The sequence below is a fragment of the Rhinolophus ferrumequinum genome, chromosome 8 (assembly GCF_004115265.2).
Source record: "Rhinolophus ferrumequinum isolate MPI-CBG mRhiFer1 chromosome 8, mRhiFer1_v1.p, whole genome shotgun sequence".
Lineage (NCBI taxonomy): Eukaryota > Metazoa > Chordata > Mammalia > Chiroptera > Rhinolophidae > Rhinolophus > Rhinolophus ferrumequinum.
The window spans coordinates 71,194,102-71,219,050 of NC_046291.1; the positions used below are offsets into that span (position 1 = coordinate 71,194,102).

Below are 24,949 nucleotides of genomic sequence, written 5' to 3' on the forward strand. Positions count from 1 at the left end.
AATAAATTTTATTCAAAAAACAAAAAAAGAATTTTCACATATGACTTAGCTCGAAACTTTGAGCATTAAATATTGAGTTTTCATCTCACTTATTTAAAAGAAGTTGAATGCTGAATATTCATCCTGATACTGCGGCCATATCCATTTTCTACGTAATGTACAAGACTTTCAAGCAATCAAACACTAAAGAGAAACATGATTAAATCACAGCAGAAAGTAGTAATAACAGGGTAAGATAATGAGGTCAGAACTCGAGCAGCCAATCAAAGGCATAAAAGCATTTCCTGCAATATTAATAGTCAAAAGAGAAAACCAATCACAGAAACCTCGAGCCTTCTTTTGACAGTCACAGAAGCAAGAGAACCAATCCACGCACACCCGGGGTTGACAATAAGGCGGGACCGCAGATTCATTGAAAAAATTCTTGAGGGTGCAGTTACTATGAACTTCGCACGCAAGTAACACCACTCCAGAATCGTAAACACTGTCAAGCCAGATGAAATTCAACCGTATGCAAAATTTCTCCCACCAAAGAGAAAAAGCAACATTTTTGCCAAAAAGCGCTGTATTATCAAAAACGCAACTGTCAATTTAGATACACTAGGTGCTCAACTTCTAAAAGACTCCCCTCCGACGACAATTCTCAGGGAGGTGGCGCGGAGACAGCACAGCGCCGGAGGCCCGTTTGCTGAACAGCCGGGGTTCCTTTCTAAGGCTGCGTACTGAACGGGCACCCTAGGCAGGCAGAGCGGTCCCGCTCGGGGACACGGAGCTAACGGGTCTGCAGCTCTCTAACGCTACATCCCGCTGGGCAGTAGGGGCCCCCGTCCTTCCCCGCCGCAGTGCTGCACCGACTCATCCCGCTGTAGCACCGCGGGCCTGGGAATGAGGATTACCTTGCTAGAAGGAAGATGTTTGTTTTGAAAGCGCTTTACTTCCCATAAGTCATTTCAAAGAGAACCCAATGCAAAACTAAATTTAAAAGTGGGGGGGAACCTTTCCCAGCCAAAGGATCCCTCACCCATTCACCCCGCACCGGGGGAAAAAAAGGTAAACAGAGGCCCTACGCCAAATGCGGCCAGAACATTCCCTACGCCATTCCCGGCCGCCGCTTACGGCAAGGCCCCCTTACGGCAGCGTAAGCGGCGCTGCGAGCTAATCACAACACTGGGACGCAACAACATGGCGGCCGCGGGCGGGCGCTGCGCCGGCCGAGAGGGTTTACGCTACTCCGCCGGCGTAGGGTCCCATGCGTTGGAGCGGCAGCGGCGCCCTCCAGCGAGCGTAAAGCGCGCTGTGAATGGCGAGGCCCGACTGACAAAGGGGAGGGGGGAGGAGGGAAGGGGGGGTAATAAACACTCGAGTCCCTACCGATTCCTCCTCCTTCTCCATCCCGGTGGGCATCTGGGGCACGGCCCGGTTGATGGAGACGCAGTCGTTGAGATCAGGCATGTCCTTGCCGCGGTAGATAGGCAGCGGTTTGGCGGCGTCCAGCGCCCGCGCTCGGAAGGAGAGTTTACTCATTGTCTCCCCGCCTTACAGGAACAGCCCGGGCGGCGGCGGCGGGGCGGGTGGGGAGGGGGGGAGGACTCCCGCCGCCTCCTCCACCTCCTTCCTCAGTGCAGCGCGGCCGGCCCGCTCCTCCTCCTCCTCCTCACTGCCCCCGGCCACAGCATGGGCGCCCACCCCGCCCGAAAACAGCCCCCTGCCGCCCGCGGCCGCTTCCACAGACTAGATCCGCCGCTCGCCCGCCCGATCCGCTCCCTGCGCCATGGCCAACATGGCGGACATTACCACAGCGGCGGCGAGCGATCCCGGCAGCCCGCGCGAGAGCGCGCCCCCGCCGCGGGGACGCGCCTCGCCCTTTCCCTCCCTCCCTCCCTCCTCTCCCTTCCCCTCCCTCGCCTGCCCACCCACTCTCTCCGCGGCGCGGCCGGCCCGCGGGAGCGTGCTCAGCCTCGGGCCGCTCAGGGAAGAGGGGGCGGCGGCGGCGGCCCTCTGTTCGGCCACCGGCGCTCTTGCCGTGTGGCAGGTGCCAGGTGCGCAAGTTAACCCGCGCCCACGAGCGTGCGCCTCTGCCTCCGCGGCCCCGACACCCAGCTCGCTGGGCGCCCCGGAGGAGGGCGCCCGGCAAAACACAGCGGCGCCGAAATTCGCGAGTGTGCCGAAGTCTGTGACCGGGAAAGGAAGATGACAGGGCCACAGCGGCCACAGCCGAGCCTGTACTTAGGAAGCGCTTATCTCCAAGGCGCCGCGAGCGCCCGCTAATTCGCATCCCCCGGTTCACACATCCCCGGGAGGTGCGGAGGGTCCCTTCCGTCTGCCCATTCACAGGGGCCCAGACCTGCCGGGTCTCGTCCGCCCCGAAAACGCTCACGCAGTCCCTGCCCTCTTCTCCGCGTCCTCTCTTTAGTACCTGACCGAAAGAGCTCTCCAAGGTAAGGCTTCCTTCCTTGCTCATCCTCGCCTTCGCAGGGAGGATGCTAATGGCAGCAGTAAGGTGAGGGTTAACGTTTGAAGCTGCCAAATGCAACAAGTGCACTTGAACCTGTCACCCAGACTTCATAGTTATAGAGTGGATGGTGGACATTCTGCTGATTTTAAAAGTAGTAGAGTTCTTAAAAGTGAAACTTAGGGAATTTAACCAACGCAGCACACATTTCCGAAGTGGCAGGTAGTACTGGGTGCTGTTGGAGATGCAAAGAAATTTGAGATGAAGTTCCTGCCCTCATGGAGCTTTCATGGTAATGAGATGACAGGATGGTTGCAAAGATGAATAGCAGTAAGATATTTAAATGGTTGAAGAATGGGGCAACTGGAAAGATAGATGACAGCAAAATTAAACAAATAAACAAACAAACAAATAAATTCTTGGGGAAAACTATACAGCAGATGACACAAGGCAGTAGAATACGATCAATTACCAGGTGAGTTGTCCTGGCAGTAATTGCCATGAGAGTTCAGAGAAAGTAAATATTACATTAGCCTGAACTGGTTGGTTAGAGAAAGTTCTAAAGAGGAGGGAAAATCAAGTTGACTCAAGTAAGTACCAGCTATTATTGACATCAACCTTGTTTAGCCAAGTTTCTTGGTTAGTCTTTAAGCATTGCAGTTTTCTTACAAAATCCCTAGGGAGAATGTAACACATTTTACCATTTTCTAATAATTGATAAATATTCTGCCTAGCTTAAAGTAGGTGATTTGCTGAAGTCCAGAAGTGAAAAACTTGATTCCTATAGTCATTTCTATGTGATATCAAAACTCTCTTTTTCCATTACTTCCTCCTTTTCGTCTGTTTCTTCCTCTCTCCCGTTTTCCTCCTCTTCCTCTTCCCTTTTCTCTCCACGTCCCCCTTTGGAGGCAAAATGGTTACCCCCTGTCTAAATAGACTAACTCGCTTGGCCCTGCGAGACTTTGAGCATTGTTTAGCTGGGCTTGAGTATTTTCCATCCACTTTGTTGTTGGAAACAATGGAAATGCTGTGACTCACTTCTTGTAAGCAATACCTTCCTCAGGCTGATGGGCTTGTCCTGTTCTGAGTGCTACTCTCTGGAGCAGTTCCAGTTCTCTGCAAGGAGGGGTCAGCACTGGATTCAAGCCTGAAGGCTGTTGAAGAAGTGAATCATCCAGACCTTTTATCTGGGTGCCCAGCACGTTGCCGGTTCAGAAAGGATAACTTTCTTTTCTTCCCTATATTTATTGTTACTCTCTCAAGAAAGGATACATTGAGTATCTATAATATACCAGCCTTATAGTAGTACTTTATATATATATATATATATATACATATATATACACACATATATATATAAAATCTCAATTGAATTCCACTTGATTCTCATTATAACCCTATGAAGAAATATTAGAATTTTACTAATAAAGAAAGTGAGGTTCAGACAGATAATTTGCCAAGTTTTAACACTACTAACTTTCAGAACTGGGTTCAAATCCACGTCTAGCCTAACTCCAAAACTCGTTTTCTCGGTAGTGTCACCCTGCTATCCAGTGGCTAACAGAGTGCATAACCCAGAGATGCAATAGCCTCCACGACAGCAGAACCACGTCTGCTCTGCTAGTCAGTATTCCCCCGCCCTGTGCCTCACACATAGCAGACACCTCATAAATATTTGTTAACTCATCATAGTCCTTGAAGAGATTCAGTGATACTGACTCCATTCCACTCCAGCTTGGAGTACACATACCTGACTGGCCTGTCACCTGACCTAGCCACTACTGCCAATTTTTTCTTTTATTATGGCCTACCCTGCTCTCTAGCTTCCCACTTTTGGGCATAGGAATTTTAGAACCAATTAAAGCAATTCAAAGAAACTTTTTTTGAAACCTCAAATTCTATTACAGGAACAGGTCTTTGCTGTAGTGGTTGTTTGGCTCTTCTTTTTCTTTGACCATGTAACAGATTTCTTCCCCAAATCTCCATTTTCCTCTTGCTCTGCAGGCTATGATTATAGAGTTGGGAATAAAACAGTTTGAGGCAAATAACACAATACGCTTTTCAAGTGAGACACAGCCTGTGTTTTCTTGGCTTCCAATTCAGTGCCCAAAGCAGAATGTCTCTGTTTCACATTTGGAAAGGAGCTTTTAATTGTATACAAATAGTCTTTCTCATAAAGTTTATTTCTTATCCATTTGTTGAATACCCATATACTTGTTAGTGCTAAAAACAGAGTATCTTTTCAACTTTTGAAGTAGATCCTGTTATAAAATGTCTTTATCAAAACCTGTTTCAAATGACGGTGCAGGCCTAATAGCCTATTTTAATTTCCATGTACAATGCACTGAGTACAGTCATTCTAAAATCAGTCCACTTCAAATATGCTCTGGCCCAATTCCCAATGACATGCATTTAAGCTAAGCACATGTCACATAAAAACACCCAAGAATTAGAAATAGTTTTAAAGCCGTATCAAAAATAAAACCACTGTCTAAAAGTAGTCTCAATGAGAATACAGGTCAAGTAACTGTAAGAATTGGGATTGCATACCAGTTTCCACTTCCCCATACTACGACTAGGGCAGGCACCTTCCAAATAATTACTTTTTGAAAGACACTTAAAACACAGCTGTTATTGAACTATGTCCGAGTTTTTGTAAATGTCCTGTGCTTTCTGATGGGCTCCTGTTTCAGCAAACCCAACTGCAAGTTCACTGGGTTGGTTTGTGATCTGTATCCCCACCCCTCCCTGTAATGTTCCCAGGGATGAGCCCAGTTCCAATACAGCTGCATTATTTTCCACATGAAATCTGAATGTGGGGTCTGTGTTCATTACAATCGGCTGGAATCAGCTCCCTGGTTCTGGTACCCTTCACGGAGGCAATTCGGCCATCTTTGAGACATGGGGACAGAACCTGCCCTCGGAGGTGACTTCCACCTTTATATTCACCCCAGTTGGAAAAGCAAACGCTGAACAAAAACCGAGGCTGTGGCTCAGTCTCTTAGCAGCACTGCTCCTCTCAGACCTGGTTGGAATCACAGGGTGCCACCTTGTGTATGAGCAGACGATTTACTTCCCGGTTCCACAAAGGATCCAGATAGACTCAAAAACAGTCAGCCCAAAAGCTCTGTATTTTATTAACCAAGGGAAAAATGAGACCGATGGAATTGAAGGAAACTCATTTGAGAACACACAGCTCCAGAGAGTCCACAACACTCAATTTTTAATCACACCGACAGCCTGTCTCATTTGCTGACCCACCCTGACCGGAATACATACCCAATGACCCACACATGGAATAGATTGACGCCGCTCACTCAGGCTTTTGGATTGGGGATACCAGAAATAAGTAAAGCTCTTGTGACAGAGCTAATGAATCTGACTAGGGCAATTATCTGCGTCCAAACAGCAAGCGAGCTACATAGATTTCATATCAGGACTTTGGATTTCTGAAAGGCACCAGGTTCCATGGAGATGATCAATATGCTCCTACTTATTTTAATAAAGTTCTGAGTTTGAAACAGGGAAGCACAATTGTTGGAGCAAGCCCATGGGAGGTAAAAGAGGATCCTTTCCAAGCCAGTTACTTTGCCCTTGGGAAACACCACACTCCTCTAAATTCAGCACAACTGCTGTTCAGCTGAAGCCACGGTCATATTCATGGAATTGGCTGAATCTTTCATATTATTTTCAGTAGGGAGGTGGAGAGGAGAGCCTGGAATTTGGGACTACAGGTGCACTTCTGTTGGCTAAGGGTCCTGTAACATGTATGAGGTGTGATCAATAAATACGGTGAATGTTTAAATTTAAAAAATGTATTACATTGCCATTAATCCCCTTCAAAGTACTCCCCCTCACTTTGAACACACTTATCCCATCATTCTTACCACTTTCTGAAGCAGTTATGAAAGTCCTCTTTCGTGAGTGTCTTTAGTCGCGCTGTCATGATGTCCTTTCATGGTCATTTTGACTGGGGAAGAGCCAGAAGTCGCATGGTGCCAGGTCCAGTGAATACGGTGGATGAGGACACACCATAATGTTTTGATTTGACAGAAATTGCCGTACCAGAAGTGATGTGTGACACAGAGTGTTGTCATGATGGAGAATACAACAATTTGCCCATTTCTCAGGCTGTTTGCTAGGCACATCATTTCTTAAATGCTCTAATAAGCCCTTATAATACTGGGGTGCCAAAAAAAATGTATACACACGACTTGTATTCATCTTTTGTTATTGGTATATATTGAGTATTATAATTTTAATACAGTGTTTTCCTTTCTTAAAAATGTATATACATTTTTTGGCACTCTCCATATTCAGAGTTCACTGTGGTGTTGCTGGGTACAAACTCAGCTCGCACAATTCTGTCAAGGTCAAAAAACACAATTAACATCACCTTTCCATTAGATGGCACGCAGCAGCAGTAGTCACTGTATGTTTTGGTCACTTCTCATATTCTGAGTTGCGTTCCATGGCCTCCTCCGGCAGGCATCCTTTTCTCCTCAAGCATCTCTGAAAGGTAAGTTGGAAAGTGGTTTCTCTCTCCCTGTGAAGGCCGTTTAGCCTCACGGATGTGCTGGCACATCTCAGACAGCTGAAGCAGGCTCAGAGCACCGAGCTCGCTGGGGGCAAAGTGTCACTAGCTAAGAGGAGTCTATTGTTAGGCACGCTGGATTGCTATTCCAAATGTGGTTCCCCTCACCTATTGTTTTTTCTCTTCTACCACCAAAGGATTAATGTTTATAAATGCAGATTTGTGAATGAAATAGGCAATTTCCTGGATTAAAGAAAATTGGTTTATTGATTTAGTAACAGCCACGCCTTATTGAGTTTATCTTTGTTGTTCCCAAGAACAAAATGACCTGTTTGCTAAAACAAAACTTTCTGGTATTAACATCTTGACAGCCCCCTAAACTCCAGAGTGACTTGTTAGGAGGCAGAAAAGAAAGCAACTTTATGTCTCCAAATTAGAAGACAGGTCTACTTGTCTTTTTCATCAGCCATTAAAGGTGACTTTGGCAAGGAAGAAACAGAAACCATGGAAATAAAATACATGACATTTACTGGCTTACCCACACCCATCACCTTGTTTCAGAAAGTACTTTAGGTGGCTTTTGACAGTAGCTAAAATATGGTAGGATAGCATTCGGGCTCTATATTTCCTAGTAACATGAAATTTCCTCGTCATGTAAAAACAAAACCTTGTCAGCTTCACAGTTCACAATGTCCATTAGATAAAATGATGGCTCGGGAGCTTTGCAATTGTAAATCTCCTGGTTCTAATTGGAATATCCAAGAGTTCATAGAGCAACTAGGTGGCATGATAGGCAAGACATCTCAATAGTCTCCTTACAATAGACACACAAGGGGCATCCCAGGGCTGTTTCTTATAGTGACGCTCTATACAAGCTGATTACATCATATGTAATCCAGCACAAACAATTCTGCAGGGTTAGAATGTACCTGGGTGTCTGAGGCCATGAACCCCACCCCATGCAGATCCAGCAGGATGAATGGACTTCCTGGCCTCCAGGCACTCCTCCCTGAATTACGTTTTTCTTTCTTTTCTTCTTTCTTTCTTTCTTTCTTTCTTTCTTTCTTTCTTTCTTTCTTTCTTTCTTTCTTTCTTTCTTTCTTTCTTTTTCTTTCTTTCTTCTTTTTTTGTACAATTCAAATTTTTCTTTTTTATTATTAGTTGCAGGTGTACAAAACAACATAGTAATTAGAGACATTTATATACCTCACAAAGTGATAACCCCAATAAATCTATTATCTCTCTGACACTACATAGTTATTATGTTGGTGCAAACATAATTGCAGTTTAAAAGGTTAAAAATAATTGCAAAAACCGCAATTACTTTTGCACCAAACTACTACAATATTACTGACTATATTCCCTATGCTGTACTTTATATCCCGTGACTTTTTTTTATTTAAATTCCTGAATAGTGTTTTTTCTCTTAACTGTCTCCTACTAAACTGTGTGGTTGAGAGCTCAAAATTGTGCTCTATTGCAATTGCCTGAAGTGTGGCTCTTCTAAGTGCCCAATTAGGGCACTTGTGCCTTAAATGATTGTGTTGTGGAGGATAGAGTTGAATTAACAGCCTGTTCTGGAAAGGAAGGAGCTTAACAAGGACCAGCGCCTGAGTAGAAATCTGTCCCTCCTTTCTTGCAGTGAGCTAAGGCTGTATCTACTGGCAGGGCCAAGAGGTAATTTGGCCTTTGAGTAAACAAGGTGTGTGCATTGCTATCTCAGGTGAGATGGCAAGAACGTGGCGGTGGAGAAAGGGTGTTCTTGCACACTGCAGCTACATGAAGGTTGTCCTCGGATTGGTGGCAACAGCTGGTGTCTGCTAGCTTTGTTTTCTAGCTCCGACTCCGCTTCCAGTGCCTCCACAGTGCCTTTCTTAGAGAACTGCCCCATCTCTAACCCCTACTTGCTGTAGACAGGTTTTGTAGCACAGCAGGCTGTGCCAAAGCTGGCTTTACAGGAAACTGAATTTCAAAGCATCCTCTTTTAAAAGAAGATACCATAAAACACTAATTCGAAAAGATATATGCACCCCTATGTTCATTGGAGCACTATTTACAATAGCCAATATGGGGGCGTAACCTGAGTGCCCATCAATACATGACTGGATAAAGAAGATGTGATATGTATATGCGATGGACTATTACTCCGCCATTAAAAAAGTGAAATCTTACCATTTGTAACAACATGGATGGACTTAGAGCATATTATGCTAAGTGAAATAAGTCAGACAGAGAAAGACAAATGCCATATGATCTCACTTATATGTGGAATCTAAAGAACAAAATAAATGAACAAACAAAACAGAAACAGACTCATAGATACAGAGAACAAACTGATGGTTACCAGATGGAGGGAGGGGTTGGAGGCTGGGTGATAAAGGTGAAGGGATTAAGAAGTACAGATTGGTGGTTGCAAAATAGTCATGGGCATGTAAATTACAGCATGAGGAATACAGTCAATAATATTATAAAAACTATGTATAGTGTCAGGTGGGCACTAGACTTATTGGGGGGATCACTTCATAAATTATATAAATGTCTAACTACTATGCTGTACACCTGAAACTAATATAAAATAATATTGAATGTCAACTATAATTGAAAAAAAATTATGGGGATGTAAAGTACAGCATAGGGAATATAGTCAATAATATTGTAATAACTGTACAGTGTCAGATGGGTAATAGACTTATTGGGGGTGATCACTTTGTGAAATATATAAATGTCTAATCACTATGTTGTTTTGTACACCTGAAACTAATATTGGATATCAACGGTAATTGAAAAATAAATTTTTTAAAAAATTAAAAAATATAAGTAACATGAAATAAATTTTTAAAAGTATAGCACATGCAATTATGTACAGTACATAATAATGACAATAATAATAAACACCTATGTTACTGATTTATGTATTTACAAAAAAAAGGAAGACATCAGCTAGTCCTACTCAGAGCCATATAGGGGATGCTTCTATGCCAAGTCCCCCGTCTTTCACACTCACACACTCCAGCGGTCCTTGACAGCACTGGCCGTTCCCCTATAGGGCTGGTCCACAGACCCATGCCCACAGATTACCCAGTCCTGTCATTTTAGCATAACCTAATGGGAGTCCATGGACATAGCAGTTCCTGAAGTAGATGTTCATTTGAAGGCTAGTTCTCCCTATCACAGTGATGCCCTCTACCAACTTTGGGGGCAGCTACAGCTTGGTCTAGACATTGCTGCTGAAGGCCCTACTGACTTTCTTGGTCCTTTCTTCTACTGCTCTATTTCAGGGAGATGAAATGGCCGAAATAGTATGTTTCAACCCATGTATGCAAAAGCTCCGGCCGTTTAAAATGTGCTGAGTGGCTAACTAAAGAAAACATGTGAAACCAGGTTTAGACGTAGAAACATGTCTGGAACATTCTATCAAAATATTCCCTCTAGGGGCGGCCGGTTAGCTCAGTTGGTTAGAGCGTGGTGCTCATAACGCCAAGGTTGCTGGTTCGATCCCCACATGAGCCACTGTGAGCTGTGCCCTCCACAACTAGATTGAAACAACTAGTTGGAGCTGATGGGTCGTGGAAAACCACATTTAAAATAAAAATAAAAACAATAAAGAAGTAAGAGTATCATTAAAACAGAAAAAGCCTTTAAAAAATATATCTTCCCTCTACTGAGGGAAATTAGATGGTGGCAGGGCTAGGGGTGGTGGTAAGAAGAAATCCCAACTTCTCACTTCATAAACCCCTTTGTAAAGGTTAAATAATAAAAATAATTCTAGATAGATCATTTAGAAAAACATTAAAAAATTAAAGTCAGATAATGGAACACACTCGGGCTTTGAATGGAGTCAAAGCTCATCTCCATGTATTCTATGCCCCTTGTCACATGGCTTAACCTTCCGTGACTATATTTGTGAAATGGATATAATGTGCCTATCTCATAGGCTCCTTATGAGAACTAAGTGAGATAACATGATACAAATTGTCTAACAGTGCCTGACAAATAGTAGAGGCCCAATCAACTTGAAAACTACTATTTCTGTTTCCTTCCCTCTGCCTTTTTATTTACACGGTTTGAGGTGATTAAAATTAGGTACATTTCGAACTGCAGCACAAATAAGGTGAAACTTTGAGTTTCTGCTCTGGTTTATGATTTATTTTAAACATTTTAATTTAGAGCTAAACTAAACAGAACGTTACTCCCACTCACACCCCTCATAAATCCTTATTCCCTGGCCCTGTTTGGGTCCCAGGCACAGAGTGGAACTATTATTCAGATCATCATGCCCAGAAGGCCCTGCCAAAGCGATAACATTAGATCCTTCAGCGAGATCTTGTCTTTATTAAGGATGGACGTACGGATATGCAACTACTTAATCTGAAAATTCTTATTTGTTTTTCATTTCCCAAAAGTTCTCTTCAATAACTATGACAAAATGAATCCCATAACAAGACCCAGATTTGAGGAAAAGGATCCTGCCTTTCCTTCTTTCCTCTCACCCTCCCTCCCTTCCTCTATTCTCTTCTTAATTTAGGAACTTCTAAAGTTAATTTTTTTGAAGTTCAAATTTCTGTCTGAATAGCAACATGGTTAGCTCCTATTCAAAATCAGAAAGAGATGGGCTACTTACCCAGGAAAAATCCATGAGCTAGCTTGTGTCTGAGTTTATGTTTATCTGTAAACATATATTGCTACCACATTCACAAGTGAGGTTATAAATGATATTAGCAGGAGTTATAGTATAACATACTGGTAGGCTTTCCAAAGGAATTTACAAATGGTGCCTGAAAATAACATTTGTCTGATTGTTTTCAACAAACCTGTCAGAACATAACCATCCTAAAGAGCCAGATATCCCTCAGAATCAAACCTAATGACTAAAGTCACGATATTTATATAAAATGTCAGACATTTTATATAAAATGTCAGACATATAAGGAAGTAATGATACTGGTTTGCTCACATAATTTGTAAATTATCTCTAAAGACCTTTCCAAAAGAAGAGTTCCAAAGAATATAGTACGCTTGCCCAAATACCCACTTTGAAGGATCACACTGATTTGAATATGTGTATATTGGTGTGCTAATTAAGCCAGGTGCATCACTTACTGATCTTTTCTCCTCTTTATTATCAGTTGATATAATTTAATTAAGAGGTATTAATTATTGGAATGTAATACTTGGTTTACCAACCTTTCCTAACTCCTGAGAGATGAGAAAATTCTTCAGATAAGAGTTTAGCCCAAAAAGAACAATAAACATCCTGCTCAATACGATGTTCTCTAACAAGATATTTATTCTTTTCTTTCTTTTTCTTTTTTCTTTCTTTTTTTTTTTTTTTTTTTACAAATTTATGAACAGCTCTGAAGGCATTCTATTTGAATAATACAAAGAGTATTCAAGCTTGATTTTATTTGGTAACTTGAATATAACCTTTAGTCTATACAGATGTTATTACTTTTAGAATCACCTTTATCCAAATTGGAAATAATTTGGCATTAAGTGAAATAGTAGGAAGAGAGGAAAAGCCCCCACATACTGAGAATGTCAACTTCATTTTCATCCCCAAACCAAAGATTAGTTTCCCACCCTAGAGGCTGATGCTTGTTCTCAATAGTACAGCTAACAGCCCGAAGCAGGCACAATTATTGACTTCTCCTCTGCCCTGTTCCCTGATCTATAGCAATAAATTCCCAGGGCAGCCACACTATAACATACAACGTGATCACTGTCGCAGCAGGCCCAGCTACATATGGATACACTACACAACATGATCACTTACCCAGTGGGCACTGTTCAATACGGTTAGACAACATGATCGCTACACAGCAGGCCCTTTTCAATATGGATTTCTATCATGGCCATTACTAATACCCCAGCCAACTTGGTGGCTTCAAACTACAACCACCACCCATGTAGGAGCAGCCCAATGGGGACATGTCATGTAATACCTGACTCCACATGTGTGCTCTCAGGTATAGACACCCTGCCCAAGGCTATTTAGCACAGCAGGTTCCGTCATACAGAAATTTAACCGCAGACACAGTGGAAACAGATTGGACCCCTGCTGACAACATGGGATAGGACCTTCCAGTGGGACTGCTAACATTGCAGGGAATATTCTGACTTTAGCCAACTGCCAATAAGCAAAACCTACCGAACAAAAGATCTGTGATTTAGAAAACATCTTAACAAATGAACCTGAAGGAAAAGACAAGGAGCGCACTGTCTTGCGTGCGGGATTTTCCTGCACCCACACCACCAGTGCTTCAGGCAGAAGAGGATGCATTTGACATTATTCTGCGATCTCATTAGAGCACATCCTTTTGATGGAAAGTGCTGTGTCTCTGAGCTGCTTTGATGTGTGTGAAAATACGCCAATGTCTTCTTATAAAGTAACATTATTAACAGTTGTGTAGAATAAAAAGGAAAAGCTTTTCAGGCAAATAAATGGAATACTTCTTTTTTTTTTTTTTGCCAGCTTTAAAGAAGCAAATGGATTTGCAAATTTGAAATAAAAATAATGAAATTTGAAATCAAATTAACAAAAAGGAGAGTAATTATTTTATCAAAAAGCTTTTCGTTTATTTTTAAGTGATGCTATTCCCATAGATTCCAATTTGACCGATCTGGAATGTGGCCCAGAAATATACATTTAACAAATGTGCCAGGTGATTCTGCATTAGAGTATTTTATACAGCTCCATCCCATTGGTTCTATTTTCTTCCTCATCTTTTCTCTAATGTTCACCTTCCTCTTCCTCTCCCTATGTCTCCTGTCCCATTCCCTTGTCTCCTTTCTTTCCTTGTCCTTATCCTCTTTCTTTTTTTCTCTAGGTATGGTCAAGGATGGGGATGGGGTTGGAGGGCCATGAGGAAAATAAAAGGAAGAAAATCCTGCCAATTTCATCAGCCCCAAGCCATGTTCACAACCATTACGAGGTCTCATTGTGTTTCCTGTGCACCTTTAATTATAGTCCAGAGATCACGCTACCTAATTTTCTTCCGTTGTGGATAAGAGAGAGGTCATCAGGAGCCAAGAGAAGATGGACAGAGATCTTGTACTCAGTCTGCAATTGCTAATTTGGTTCCACCAACTAAAAGATGCTACATTTAAAATACTTATGGCAAACCTGGGAATGGAGCAACGAGTGTCTTAATTTCCCACCAATGGCCTTTGTAAATAATGAGGCTCCAGTATTTGAAGTCATCCCTTTCCTCTGCCTTCTACCCCAATTCTTCATCTATTTCCTGGTAATTTAGTTTTGTTTACTTCTGCCATGGACTGTTCTGTTGAACGCTAGTGAAGCAATATAGTTAGAAGAACTGTAAGTCAGGAGCCTGTCTCCACCTCTGGCCCTGGCGTTAGCTAACCTTGTGATTTTAGACAAGTCATGCAACCTCTTCTGTCTTGCTGCCCTCACTAAAAAGTGAATGGGTTATCTGCAATGCTCATTTTATTTCTAAAATTATACAGAATAAAAAGAAGTGATATTACGTTTCTCTAATGCATCAAGCTAGATATCAATTAGAACAAAGTTTTTAGCATGCAGCATAAGTGATTTTTTTTGTCCTTAAAAAAATGAAACTAATTTTTTCTTAAGATAGTAGTATCATCTAAAGTCAGAATTAAATGGCTGCCAAATTTTTTACTGTTTTCATTAGAATCACCTTCATCCAAACCTTTGATTTCATCAGGAAATCAAAGTTATCCTGAATGATAAAATATAAACATATAAAAAACGTAGTATATAAAAGAGGTTAGTGTTTTAAATTAAACTACTAGCTTCTCAGATTTCCTTATTATTAAGGATATATTTATTCTTATCATGATTATCTTTTAAAGAAATGCTAGAAAGCTGTTTTAAAGTCAAACAATTTGAATGGATTAAAACATTGGCTTTATTATTAACACCACCTATATTTAGATGCTCCTTGAATAACATGAGAAAAAGGTATTTTTAACATTTTTCTAGACGCTTATAAAATAAATGAGAATATGATATAGAATTAAGGCATATAGAGTTCTTAGGACAGAAAACTGTTCTGCTTGGCCACAAAGTGTCGGCCTTTATGGGCATATTCCACAGGGGGAAGAAGAGATGAGCAGCCTCAGGGAGGAAGGGGAGGGAGGGAGAGAAGTACCACCTGTGGAACAATATCACTTACTAGTATTACACGAGGCACTTTTAATTCATTTCATACATAACTATTGAAGGCCTTCTATGTCTGACCTACAAGCAAGCAAGAAAATGGTGAGCATTAAAGACACGGCCTTGGCTCATGTTTAATCCTGTAACAATCTCTCAAGGTCCACGTTATTGACCACGTTCTTTGCACTGCTCACCTTGCATTTTATTGCAATTCACAAAGTTTAAAAGGTTTCCTCCCATCCTCACAGGGCATAAACATACATATTCTACCAACAGTTTTATTTTCTGTTTTTTCTTTTTTTATACTAGGCATCCGTATGGGTTTAATGTGATATCTCACTGTGGTTTGCATTTCTTTAATGATTAGTGATGTTGAGCGTCTTTCGTATGCTTGTTGGCTATCTGTATAGCTTCTTTAGAGATACATCTATCTATGCAAGTTCTTTGCCCATTTTTTAATTGGGTTATTTGATTAAAAATAAGCAACCTTATTGTATAGCTTTTTGTGGTTTATATAGCATTTTCACAGAATTTACTATATTTTACATTCACAATAATCTTGTGCAGTTGACAGATAAGGTATTTTGCCATTTGCAACAACAAAAACGAAGAATGAGAGAAACCGAGTACTTTGACCAAACAGTCATTAAGAGGCAGGGCCAGGACTGAGAGCTTTGTCAACTGTGTCCTAAACCTTTCCACTCACCATGTTTTATCCTTCCTGATCCTGGAATGCATCCTCTCCTTTCCCCCTTCATGCCTTTGCTCATGAACTTGTTGCCCCCTTCCTACCTGTTTACATATTTTTCAAAGCTCAGATAGTATTTCCCCCTAAAGCTTTCTCTGACATACTCCAAGCCCATGAGCTGGAAGTAATCTCTTCACAGTTTCTTTCTCCATAGCATTTTTTGTGTGTTTCGCTTAAGATACCTATCACTTTCTATGTTGCACCATACGTAGCTAGTTGTGTACATGTCTTGTCTCCTCTACTAGACAGTAGGCACTGAGGGCAGATGTTTTCTCATCTTAGAATCTTCATAGCACTTAGTAGAAAGCCTTACTTACTAGAAAGTAGAAAGCATGTAAGTATCACGCACTAATCTATTGTGCCACTGGAGCTCCAAACAACAAGGCATAGAAGCAGCCAAAAGATATATGAAAAAATGTTCAGCTTCACTACCTCTTAGGGAAATGCAAATCAAAACCACAGTGAGCTATCACCTCACACATGTTAGAATGGCTATCAACAACAAGACAAATAATAACAAGTGTTGATGAAACTATAGAAAAAAAGGAACCCTCATACACTGCTGGTGGAAATGTAAACTGGTGCAGCCGCTATGGAAACAGTATGGAAGTTCCTCAAAACATTAAGAATAAAATTACCATATGACCCAGTAATCCCTCTCCTGGGTATCCACTCAACAAATCTGAAAACATTTATCTATAAAGACATATGAACTTTGATGTTCACTGCAGCTTTATTTACGGTGGCCAAGACATGGAAACAACCAAAGTGTTCTACAGATGATTGGATAAAGAAGATGTGGTATATATTCACAATGGAATACCACTCTGCCATAAGAAAAGATGAAATACTGCCATTTGCAACAACATGGATGGATCTTGAGATTATTATGCTAAGTGAAATAAGTCAGAACCATGTGATTTCACTCATTATGAGGGATATAAAACTGAAAGCAACAACCAAACAAGACAAACAAATTAAGAAACAAATACTCAGACACAGACAACAGTTTAGCGGTTACCAGAAGGTGGGAGGGAGGGGAGATGCTAGAAAAGGGAAAAGGGGTTTAGATATATGGTGATGGAAGGAAAACTGACTCTGGGTGGTGAACACATAATGCAATATATAGATGATGTATTATACAATTGTACACTTGAAACCTATGTAGTTTTGTTAACCGTTGTCACCCCAATAAATTTCAATTAAAAAAAAGGAAAAAAGTAGGAAGCATAGGAGGCATTACTGAATGTTTGAATTAATGAATGAAGTGAAAAAGGTAAAAGTCCCAAGAACACTGTCTTTGCAAAAGACACTGTTTCTAACACTTTCCTCTCTTCCCCAATTTATCCTATTTGTTCCAGAACTGAGAGCAGAAACATACTCTAGAAAAGTTCAAAGATTCTCAGCCAGTGTATCTTCTGTTTAATTTTTATGGAGGGGTCACCCAATTTTTTTACACAAAGTCAACCAGGCACAGAGCATTAAACTTGGGTGTAATAACCACAAAAAGCTATACCAGCCTAAGGAGTTTTGGTTAGTAGACTGGGGACCTTGATTAGTAGATGCAAGGCCTTGAACATCAGGCTAAGGGGTTTGCATGAGCCCCCTGCATCAGATCCAGACGTTCCTTCACTGAGAGATCCCATCCCTTCCCAGAGAAACTCCAGTTACCTCTTTTACACAATGTAATACAATTCGGTACGCCAGCTAGATACACATTTGGTAACCAGTAGGAGTTAAACACCTGTAACTCACGTTATTAAATTAACTTGCTACAGGTTCATAGTTTTAAACACAGCCTCTCAAGTGGATTTGTAGAGTACTTTCAAAAGTCAAGGTCCCTGTTTTCCTCTCCTGTAGGCAGACAGGTTTGTCCTCTGGCCTGAACACTGGGGCCACCATTTCGAGTTTTTTGTTCTCACAATAACTCCCTCTCAGACCCACACTAGGGACTTTCCTCCCAGCTCCACTGATGCCTGAAGAATAAAACTCAATCCTGGTCTGGAGCCCAGAATCCACTACTCACCTCCTGTTGAAAAGAATTCCTGCTTCTCGTAGGGGAAAACAATTTTAATTAAGTGTAAATACATTTATAAGCAGCAGTGTCTCCAAGGATCTGAAGTAGCAGTTCCACTGTCACTGGCTCTGCATATCTGTTGGTTTTTATTTTATGTTTAACCTTTCGGTTGTCATTAACAATGGATTATTTGCAAACTTAAAACCATTCAAAATAAAGGTAAAATGAATTCCTCGTGGATGTGGTGGCCTCCTCATTCCCGTGGCCTACCTACCGACTGCTTTCTACTGTGGCACCATTTCTCCATGATCAGACTCCAGTGGTCTTCTAACTGGACACACTTGCCCAGTCTTGCCTTCTTCCCGTCCAGTCTTCACAATGGTGCCAGAGCAGTCATTCTGAACATGCAAATCTGTTGGTGCCTTTCCTTTGTTTCCTTAGCATGGCTTACCCCTTCCAGGACCTCACCCTCTGCCACTTCTCCTCAACCCTCACTTCTCCCAGACTCAGTGTCTACGTCCTTTATGTCATATTACACACCCACCGCACTCCATGCAATTTGCTTTTTCATATGTTATTCCCTGGAGTTTCAGCTCAGTATCCCCGTATTCTACCTTCAAGTCTGATATCTATCAATCCCTTCTCTGTGAATACACCCTGATTGGCATCCCCACCATCCTCCCCTCTCTCCTCCCCCCACCTTGGGCATCATTAATTCAAGCCTTCTCTCAGCACTTCATGCAAAATTAACTCTACTGGGGCATTACCAGTGTTTGTTTGCTCATCTGTCCTGTGCCTTTTATTTTCCCAAGTCTGGATATCTAGGATAGTTGGGTCCCAATAAATAGTTATTAAAGGAATGACTAATGTACCCACAGATCTTGACTTTTGAAAGTACTCTACAAATCCTAGTTCCCTTTCATCGTTTTTCCTATCTCCTATTCCATTTAGTTCCTAAAAAACCCCATAATTTCCATTTCAGCTCAACACACGTTACCATATGGGGACCCCCAACCACAGATGTCCACTTTTAGGGAGTACTATTACCCGTCATGATGAAGAGGTCATTTTCTGTTTTGAAGCAGTCTAGAGTGGAAGAAAAATCCTCACATCCATCAACTATATTTCACTCTCTTGCCTGAATCAAGCTTTCAGTTACACGTACATTTTGGAGAAAAATGGTTTTGTCATATCCAGTCCTACCTCTCTGCCTTGTAAGACAGAAATTTACCCAACAGAAGTAATGATGGAAAAGAAAAATAGAGGTGATACCCTAACTGACCTAAACTAGAGATTCAGTTGGGATGGAAGCCTTCTCTGTGCCAGGCTCCGTGTGAGCTAGGTGTTTGCACATATTCTGCTCTCTGGCTGGAGTAATTTACCTCGTTCAGGTTTCTCAAAATTGGTACCACTGACATTTTTGCCCAGATAATTCTTTTTTGTGGGGGCTTTCCCTTGTACTTTACGATGTTGAGCAGCATCCCTTGCCCCATTCACAAGATGCCAGCAGCCAACCCCTCCCAATTGTGACAACCAAAAATATTATCTCCAATAATATCTCCAGGCATTGCCAGATGTCCCGTGGGAGACAAAATCACCCCTGCTTGAGAATCACTGCTCATCTTTTCTGTTTTTGCTCATGTGTCACCACTTCTTAGAAGTTTTCCTTGATCCTCAGAGTGGATCAAATGCCCCGTTACATGTTCTTATAACATTGTGCACCAGTCCTTTAGAGTATGTATCGAGGTTTGCATGCTTATCTACTTATTATTTTCTCCTAGTCTGTGAGATCCATGAAGGTGGAAACGGGGTCTATTGTTCTCACTGTTGTATGCCTTAGCACAGCACCTGGCTCGTATTAGGCGCCCCATAAACAAATGACGTGTAAAAGAGAATGGGGATGCAGACATCAAAGATGTAATCTCTGCTCTCAATAACAAAATTCAAAACAATTCATAGAAAACATACGTGTGAACCACTGGCCAGAAGTAGCTAAGAAGCAATGTAGTTCAAGGGGTATAGGAGCTTGTAAATAATATTCCTCTGTAGAACTGAGAGACCGTGGGAAGCAGGAATAAAACTAGTGTGGCAGGAGAGTCTCTGATGAGTCACTGATGAGGGGTTGGGAGTGGGGGGAGAGTAAGGAGATAAAGCACAGGCTTAGGACAGTCATCTGCAAGAATTGGGCCCTGAAGGTTAGTGCCCAGGAGGAGCTGGGGCTCACTTAATAGAGTCCAGGGAGAACTTTAGAATTCCATGTTTAGATAGCAGGACTCCACCTGCATGAAAACCAGCAGCAGCAGCAGCAGCAACTGTGGCCCGTAAGGGAACCCAGGACAGGAAGAAGCTAGGGGCACATGTGTGGAATCATCAGCTCCCAGCTTCTGATACATTCTGCAGCCATGGCTAAGTCCAAAACAAAGCGATCTCTTTTCTTCTTTAATAAATAACAGATTATTCTCCTTTATGAAGATATCAGCAAAATAGGAACTAAACTATTTTCTCGTATCTATCTGCTTGTCAACACCTTTTCCAAATAGGGGTATTAAATTGTTCTCATCTTTTCTTTTTTTTTAAGATTTCATTGGGGAAGGGGAACAGGACTTCACTGGGGAACAGTGTGTACTTCCAGGACTTTTTTCCAAATCAAGTTGTTGTCCTTTCAATCTTAGCTGTGGAGGGTGCCGTTCAGCTTCAAGTTGTTGTCCTTTCAGTCTTAGTTGTGGAGGGCACAGCTCAGCCCCAGGTCCAGTTGCCGTTGCTAGTTGCAGGGGGCACAGCCCACCATCCCTTGTGGGAGTCGAACCGTAAACCTTGTGGTTGAGAGGACGCGCTCCAACCAACTGAGCCATCCGCGAGGCAGCTCAGCTCAAGGTGCCGTGTTCAATCTTAGTTGCAGGGGGCGCTGCCCACCATCCCTTGTGGGAGTTGAGGAACTGAACTGGCAACCTTGTGGTTGAGAGCCCACTGGCCCATGTGGGAATCGAACCGGCAGCCTTCGGAGTTAGGAGCATGGAGCTCTAACCGCCTGAGCCACTGGGCCAGCCCTGTTCTCATCTTTTCTTGCTCTAAACTTTTTGGTTTGATTTGTTTGTTGTTTATTAGAAGGGTGTTAGAGTCAGGGTCTTGGCAGGAAAAAGATGGACTTGATAAAGGTATTGTTTACAGGATGTGTTGGGAAACCACAGGATAGTGCTATACCTGGGATCTAACAGCCAAGCACTCTTATCACCTCTAGGCCTGAAAGGGTAAAGGAGAGGTTACAGGAAGAGGGGTGGGGGAGAAAGAGAGAGAGAGAGGGAGAGAAAGAACGCCTATATAGAGAGGGCCACCTGCAATGAGCAGTGGCCTCAGAAGAGGATGCAGGCCAGCCTGCAGTGACCAGGCAGAGGGGGAGGACCGAAAATGAATCCACACCCAACTGTGCTCTCCTTCCCCTCCCTGCCCCCACCCCCATCTGCTGTTGCTCCTCACTGGTAGCAATCAAGCAGGCAAGGTCACCTGCTGATTTAGTCTACAAAGGTGAGCCTTTTGGGATCTAGGACAGGGAGGAAAAGGGAGCAAAGAGGACATGGAGGCGTGGCATGTCCCCTATATCCAATAGAGTGTATCGTTTCACGCCATTTCCAGAGGGTGGACCATAGCATTATTTCAGACTTAACGTCAATGATTTGTAAAGTAGCATTGATTTTGTGTCTGACAGATGGAGTATACGTTCAAGTGTGTATTACTTTGAAAGTGGACAACATAGAGAAATCCTGCATGAGTGTCTCAGAGACTTGATAATTTTCATAGTCATTGTAGTGGCTCAGGCTGAAAACTAGGCTCGCACCAGCTTCCAAGCCCCATGTTACACTCTTGAGCATGGCTTCATTGAAGAGACTGAATAAAACTTACCTACCTCTGCCTCTGTCCTTTAGGGGTTTGATGGGATCACACAATAGAGCCTTCTTAACTTTCCCTACAATGAAGCAGAAGCCGCAGAAGTGAGAAGAGCCATCATAGCCCTTTGAGGAAGTTTAGAGAGAGGGAGGGAGGGAAGGAGGGAGTTGGGGAGGGAGGCAGCTGTTGGGATGAGAGGGACCTTGGCAATAGGTGGCTAAAAAGGAATGTTAGGATATTTGCCTGTGTGTCATGTGATATTACATCTCTTCCCTTGGAATTTTCTGAGAAATCTAAGTAAAGATTTAAATTGCTTCCCAATTTTTTTTTTTTTATTTGCACATGAAGCTGTTCAGATAGAGACCCCAAGTCGTCCCAGCTGTCTGTAGGCTACAGAAGCAAAGAACAGATGGCCATCTGGACAAGGGCCCTAGAGCCAGAAGGGAAAATGTGAAGAGCATGGAAACTCAGAGATGCCAGCCTCAACATGACGCCTCAGTGAACTCTGCCCTATATTTTCCAGGGAGAGCACGTCCATCAGGGGCAGTATGGAGGATTCATGGGTGAAGGAAGTACAGCCTCCCTGAACATACTAATAGGCGCAAACATTTAAGACACAGGTTGGCAGCCACACTTACTAGACAGACTCCTTTCGGGATAATGAAGCCTACTAGCAATGATTGTAGTTGCTGTCTGAGACCAAGGCTTGGCTTCTGCCTGTCCCATCTCTTGAGTCCTGATCTGGGCTTGTCGCCCACGCTCCCATCTGTCCTACTCACTGCTTGGCACTCCTTCCTGTTGATAACCTCAGCCTCCACCTGTCTGTGCCTCTGATGAGCCCCTTCTGCAAACTCTAGCCCTAGCAAGCATGTGAATTACAAGTTTTTTTTTTTTTTTTTACGTTTCAGGTGTACAAAGCAACATAATAGTTAAGACATTTAAACTCCTCATAAAGTGATAACCCACCCCCCAAGCTACTACCCCTCTGACATCTTCTATAGCTGTTACAATACCATTAACTGTCTTCCCTATGTTGTACTCCACATCCTGTGACTATATATACCTATATATTTAGTTACAGCTGTCATTCCATATTATTCTACTTCAGCTTCAAGTGTATAGCACATTGGTCAGGCATCTACACAGTCTATGAAGTGATCCCCCTGATAAGTCCAGTGCCTATCTGGCACATTACATGATCTTTACAACATTGTTGATGATATTCCCTATACTATATTATCGACTAATTTGTATTTCTTACCGTGTTTCCCTGAAAATATGACCTAACTGGAAAATAAGCCCTCACATGATTTTTCAGGATGACATCCCCTGAACATAATTCCTAATGCGTTTTTTGGAGCAATAATTAATATAAGACCCAGTCTTATTTTCGGGGAAACGTGGTAATACCTGTACCTTTTTCACCCTGCTCTCAATCCCATTACCATCTATCACCCTGATAGATCTAGTACCTATCTGGCACCATACCTAGTTAACAATATTATTGACTATATTCCTTATGCTATACTGTACATCCCCATGACTGCTGTGTAACAACCAATTTGTACTTCTTAAACCCGTTCCCTTTCACCTATTCTTAACCCCTCTCCCATCTTAAGGATCTTAAGGAAGTCCCTTTAAGATTCCTTGTAATACTGGTTTGGTGGTGATGAACTGCTTCAGCTTTTGCTTGTCTGGGAAGCTCCTTATCTGTCATTCAAATTCTAAATGATAGCTTTGCTGGGTAGAGTAATCTTGGTTGTATGTCATTTCTTTTCATCACTTGGAATGCCTCCTGCCACTCCATTCTTGCCTGCCAATTTCTGTTGAGAAATCAGTTGCCAGTCTTATAGGGGCTCCCTTGTAGGTAACTAACTGCTTTTCTCTTGCTGCTTTTAAGATTCTCTCTTTGTCTTTAACCTTTGGTATTTTAATTATGATGTGTCTTGGTGTTGGCCTCTTTGCATTCATTTTATTTGGGACTCTCTCTGCTTTCTGGGCTTGTATGTCCATTTCCTTCACCAGGTTTAGGAAGTTTTCTGTCATTATTTCTTCAAATAGGTTTTCAATTCCTTGCTCTCTTTCTTCTCCTTCTGGTACCTCTATGATGCAAATGTTGGTATGCTTGATGTCCTGAAGGCCCCTTAAACTTTCCTCAATTTTTTTGGATTCTTTTTGCTGTTCTGGTTGGGTGTTTTATGCTACCTTATCTTCTACGTCACTGGGCGGATCCTCTGCTTCATCTAATCTGGTGTTGATTCCCTGTAATTTATTCTTCATTTCTATTATTGTATTCTTTATTTCTGACTGGTTCTTTTTCATGGTTTCCATCTCCATTTTTATGCTTCCTATCTCTGTTGAAGTTCTCCCTGAGATCACTGAGAATTCTTATAACCAGTGTTTGGAACTCCGTGTCTGATAGATTGCTTATCACCATTTTGCTTAGTTCTTTTTCTGGAGCTTTGTTCTGTTCTTTTATTTGGGACATGTTTCTTTTGTCTTCCCATTTTGACTGCCTCCCTGTGTTTGTTTCTATGTATTAGGTAGAGCTTCTATGTCTTCCAGTCTTAGTAGAGTGGGCTGGAACTGGGTCTGTTTTACTTAGGACCATATCCCCAACACTCAGTTCAGCAACTGACCCATCGTAATCAATATTTTCAAATAGAGGAGTCAATAAATAGATTTCCTGCTGGCATTCTTCTCACTCTAGAACCTTCTAAATGCCATCCATTACCTAAATTGCTGAGTTTGTGACAAACAGCTTTTTGCTGTTTGCTTACTAATGAGAAAGCAAACATCTATCCTTTGAAGGTAGATTTTATTTTCAGAGATAGATAAAAGTATTTTGAGGTCAAATTTCCAATGCGTAAGTTTGTCACAACTAGGTAACCTAACTTTGGTTAAAAATGCCTTGTGATTATAAAGTAGTAAGATTGTGTGTGTGTGTGTGTGTGTGTGTGTGTGTGTGTCCTATAGATGCTACAGAAGAGGGGTTCTAATGGTTGCCCGATGGCAATGGTCCTAATCAGTGTAGAGTCTACAGGGAACAACTCAATTGATTGCACACATTCAAGCACATCTTTTCAAGAATACCTTTATTGCTTTCTAATTAGATTTTCAATGTGCCCAGTGTAGTTTAGCATCCTCAAACTTTTCAGACTTTGGACCCTTTT

The 24,949-nt window shown here is 42.1% G+C and overlaps 1 protein-coding gene and 1 non-coding gene across 4 annotated transcripts in view; one reads left to right on the forward strand and one right to left on the reverse strand.

Annotated features, from left to right (window-relative positions):
- EPC2 (enhancer of polycomb homolog 2) overlaps window positions 1-1,790 on the reverse strand; it is a 112,620-nt gene extending 110,830 nt beyond the window's left edge. The window contains exon 1 of one of the 3 annotated variants that reach the window (XM_033112670.1): window positions 1,372-1,790. In XM_033112670.1, the coding sequence (XP_032968561.1) occupies window positions 1,372-1,524 (153 nt within the window). In that variant the 5' untranslated portion in view covers window positions 1,525-1,790. The remainder of the gene's footprint in view (window positions 1-1,371) is intronic. The other 2 variants (XM_033112671.1, XM_033112672.1) reach the window with 2 other exon arrangements.
- An 8,632-nt stretch (window positions 1,791-10,422) lies between these two features.
- On the forward strand, window positions 10,423-10,496 carry TRNAM-CAU (transfer RNA methionine (anticodon CAU)). The gene has a single exon. It is a non-coding gene; the product is annotated as a tRNA-Met (tRNA).
- Window positions 10,497-24,949: the final 14,453 nt, after the last annotated feature.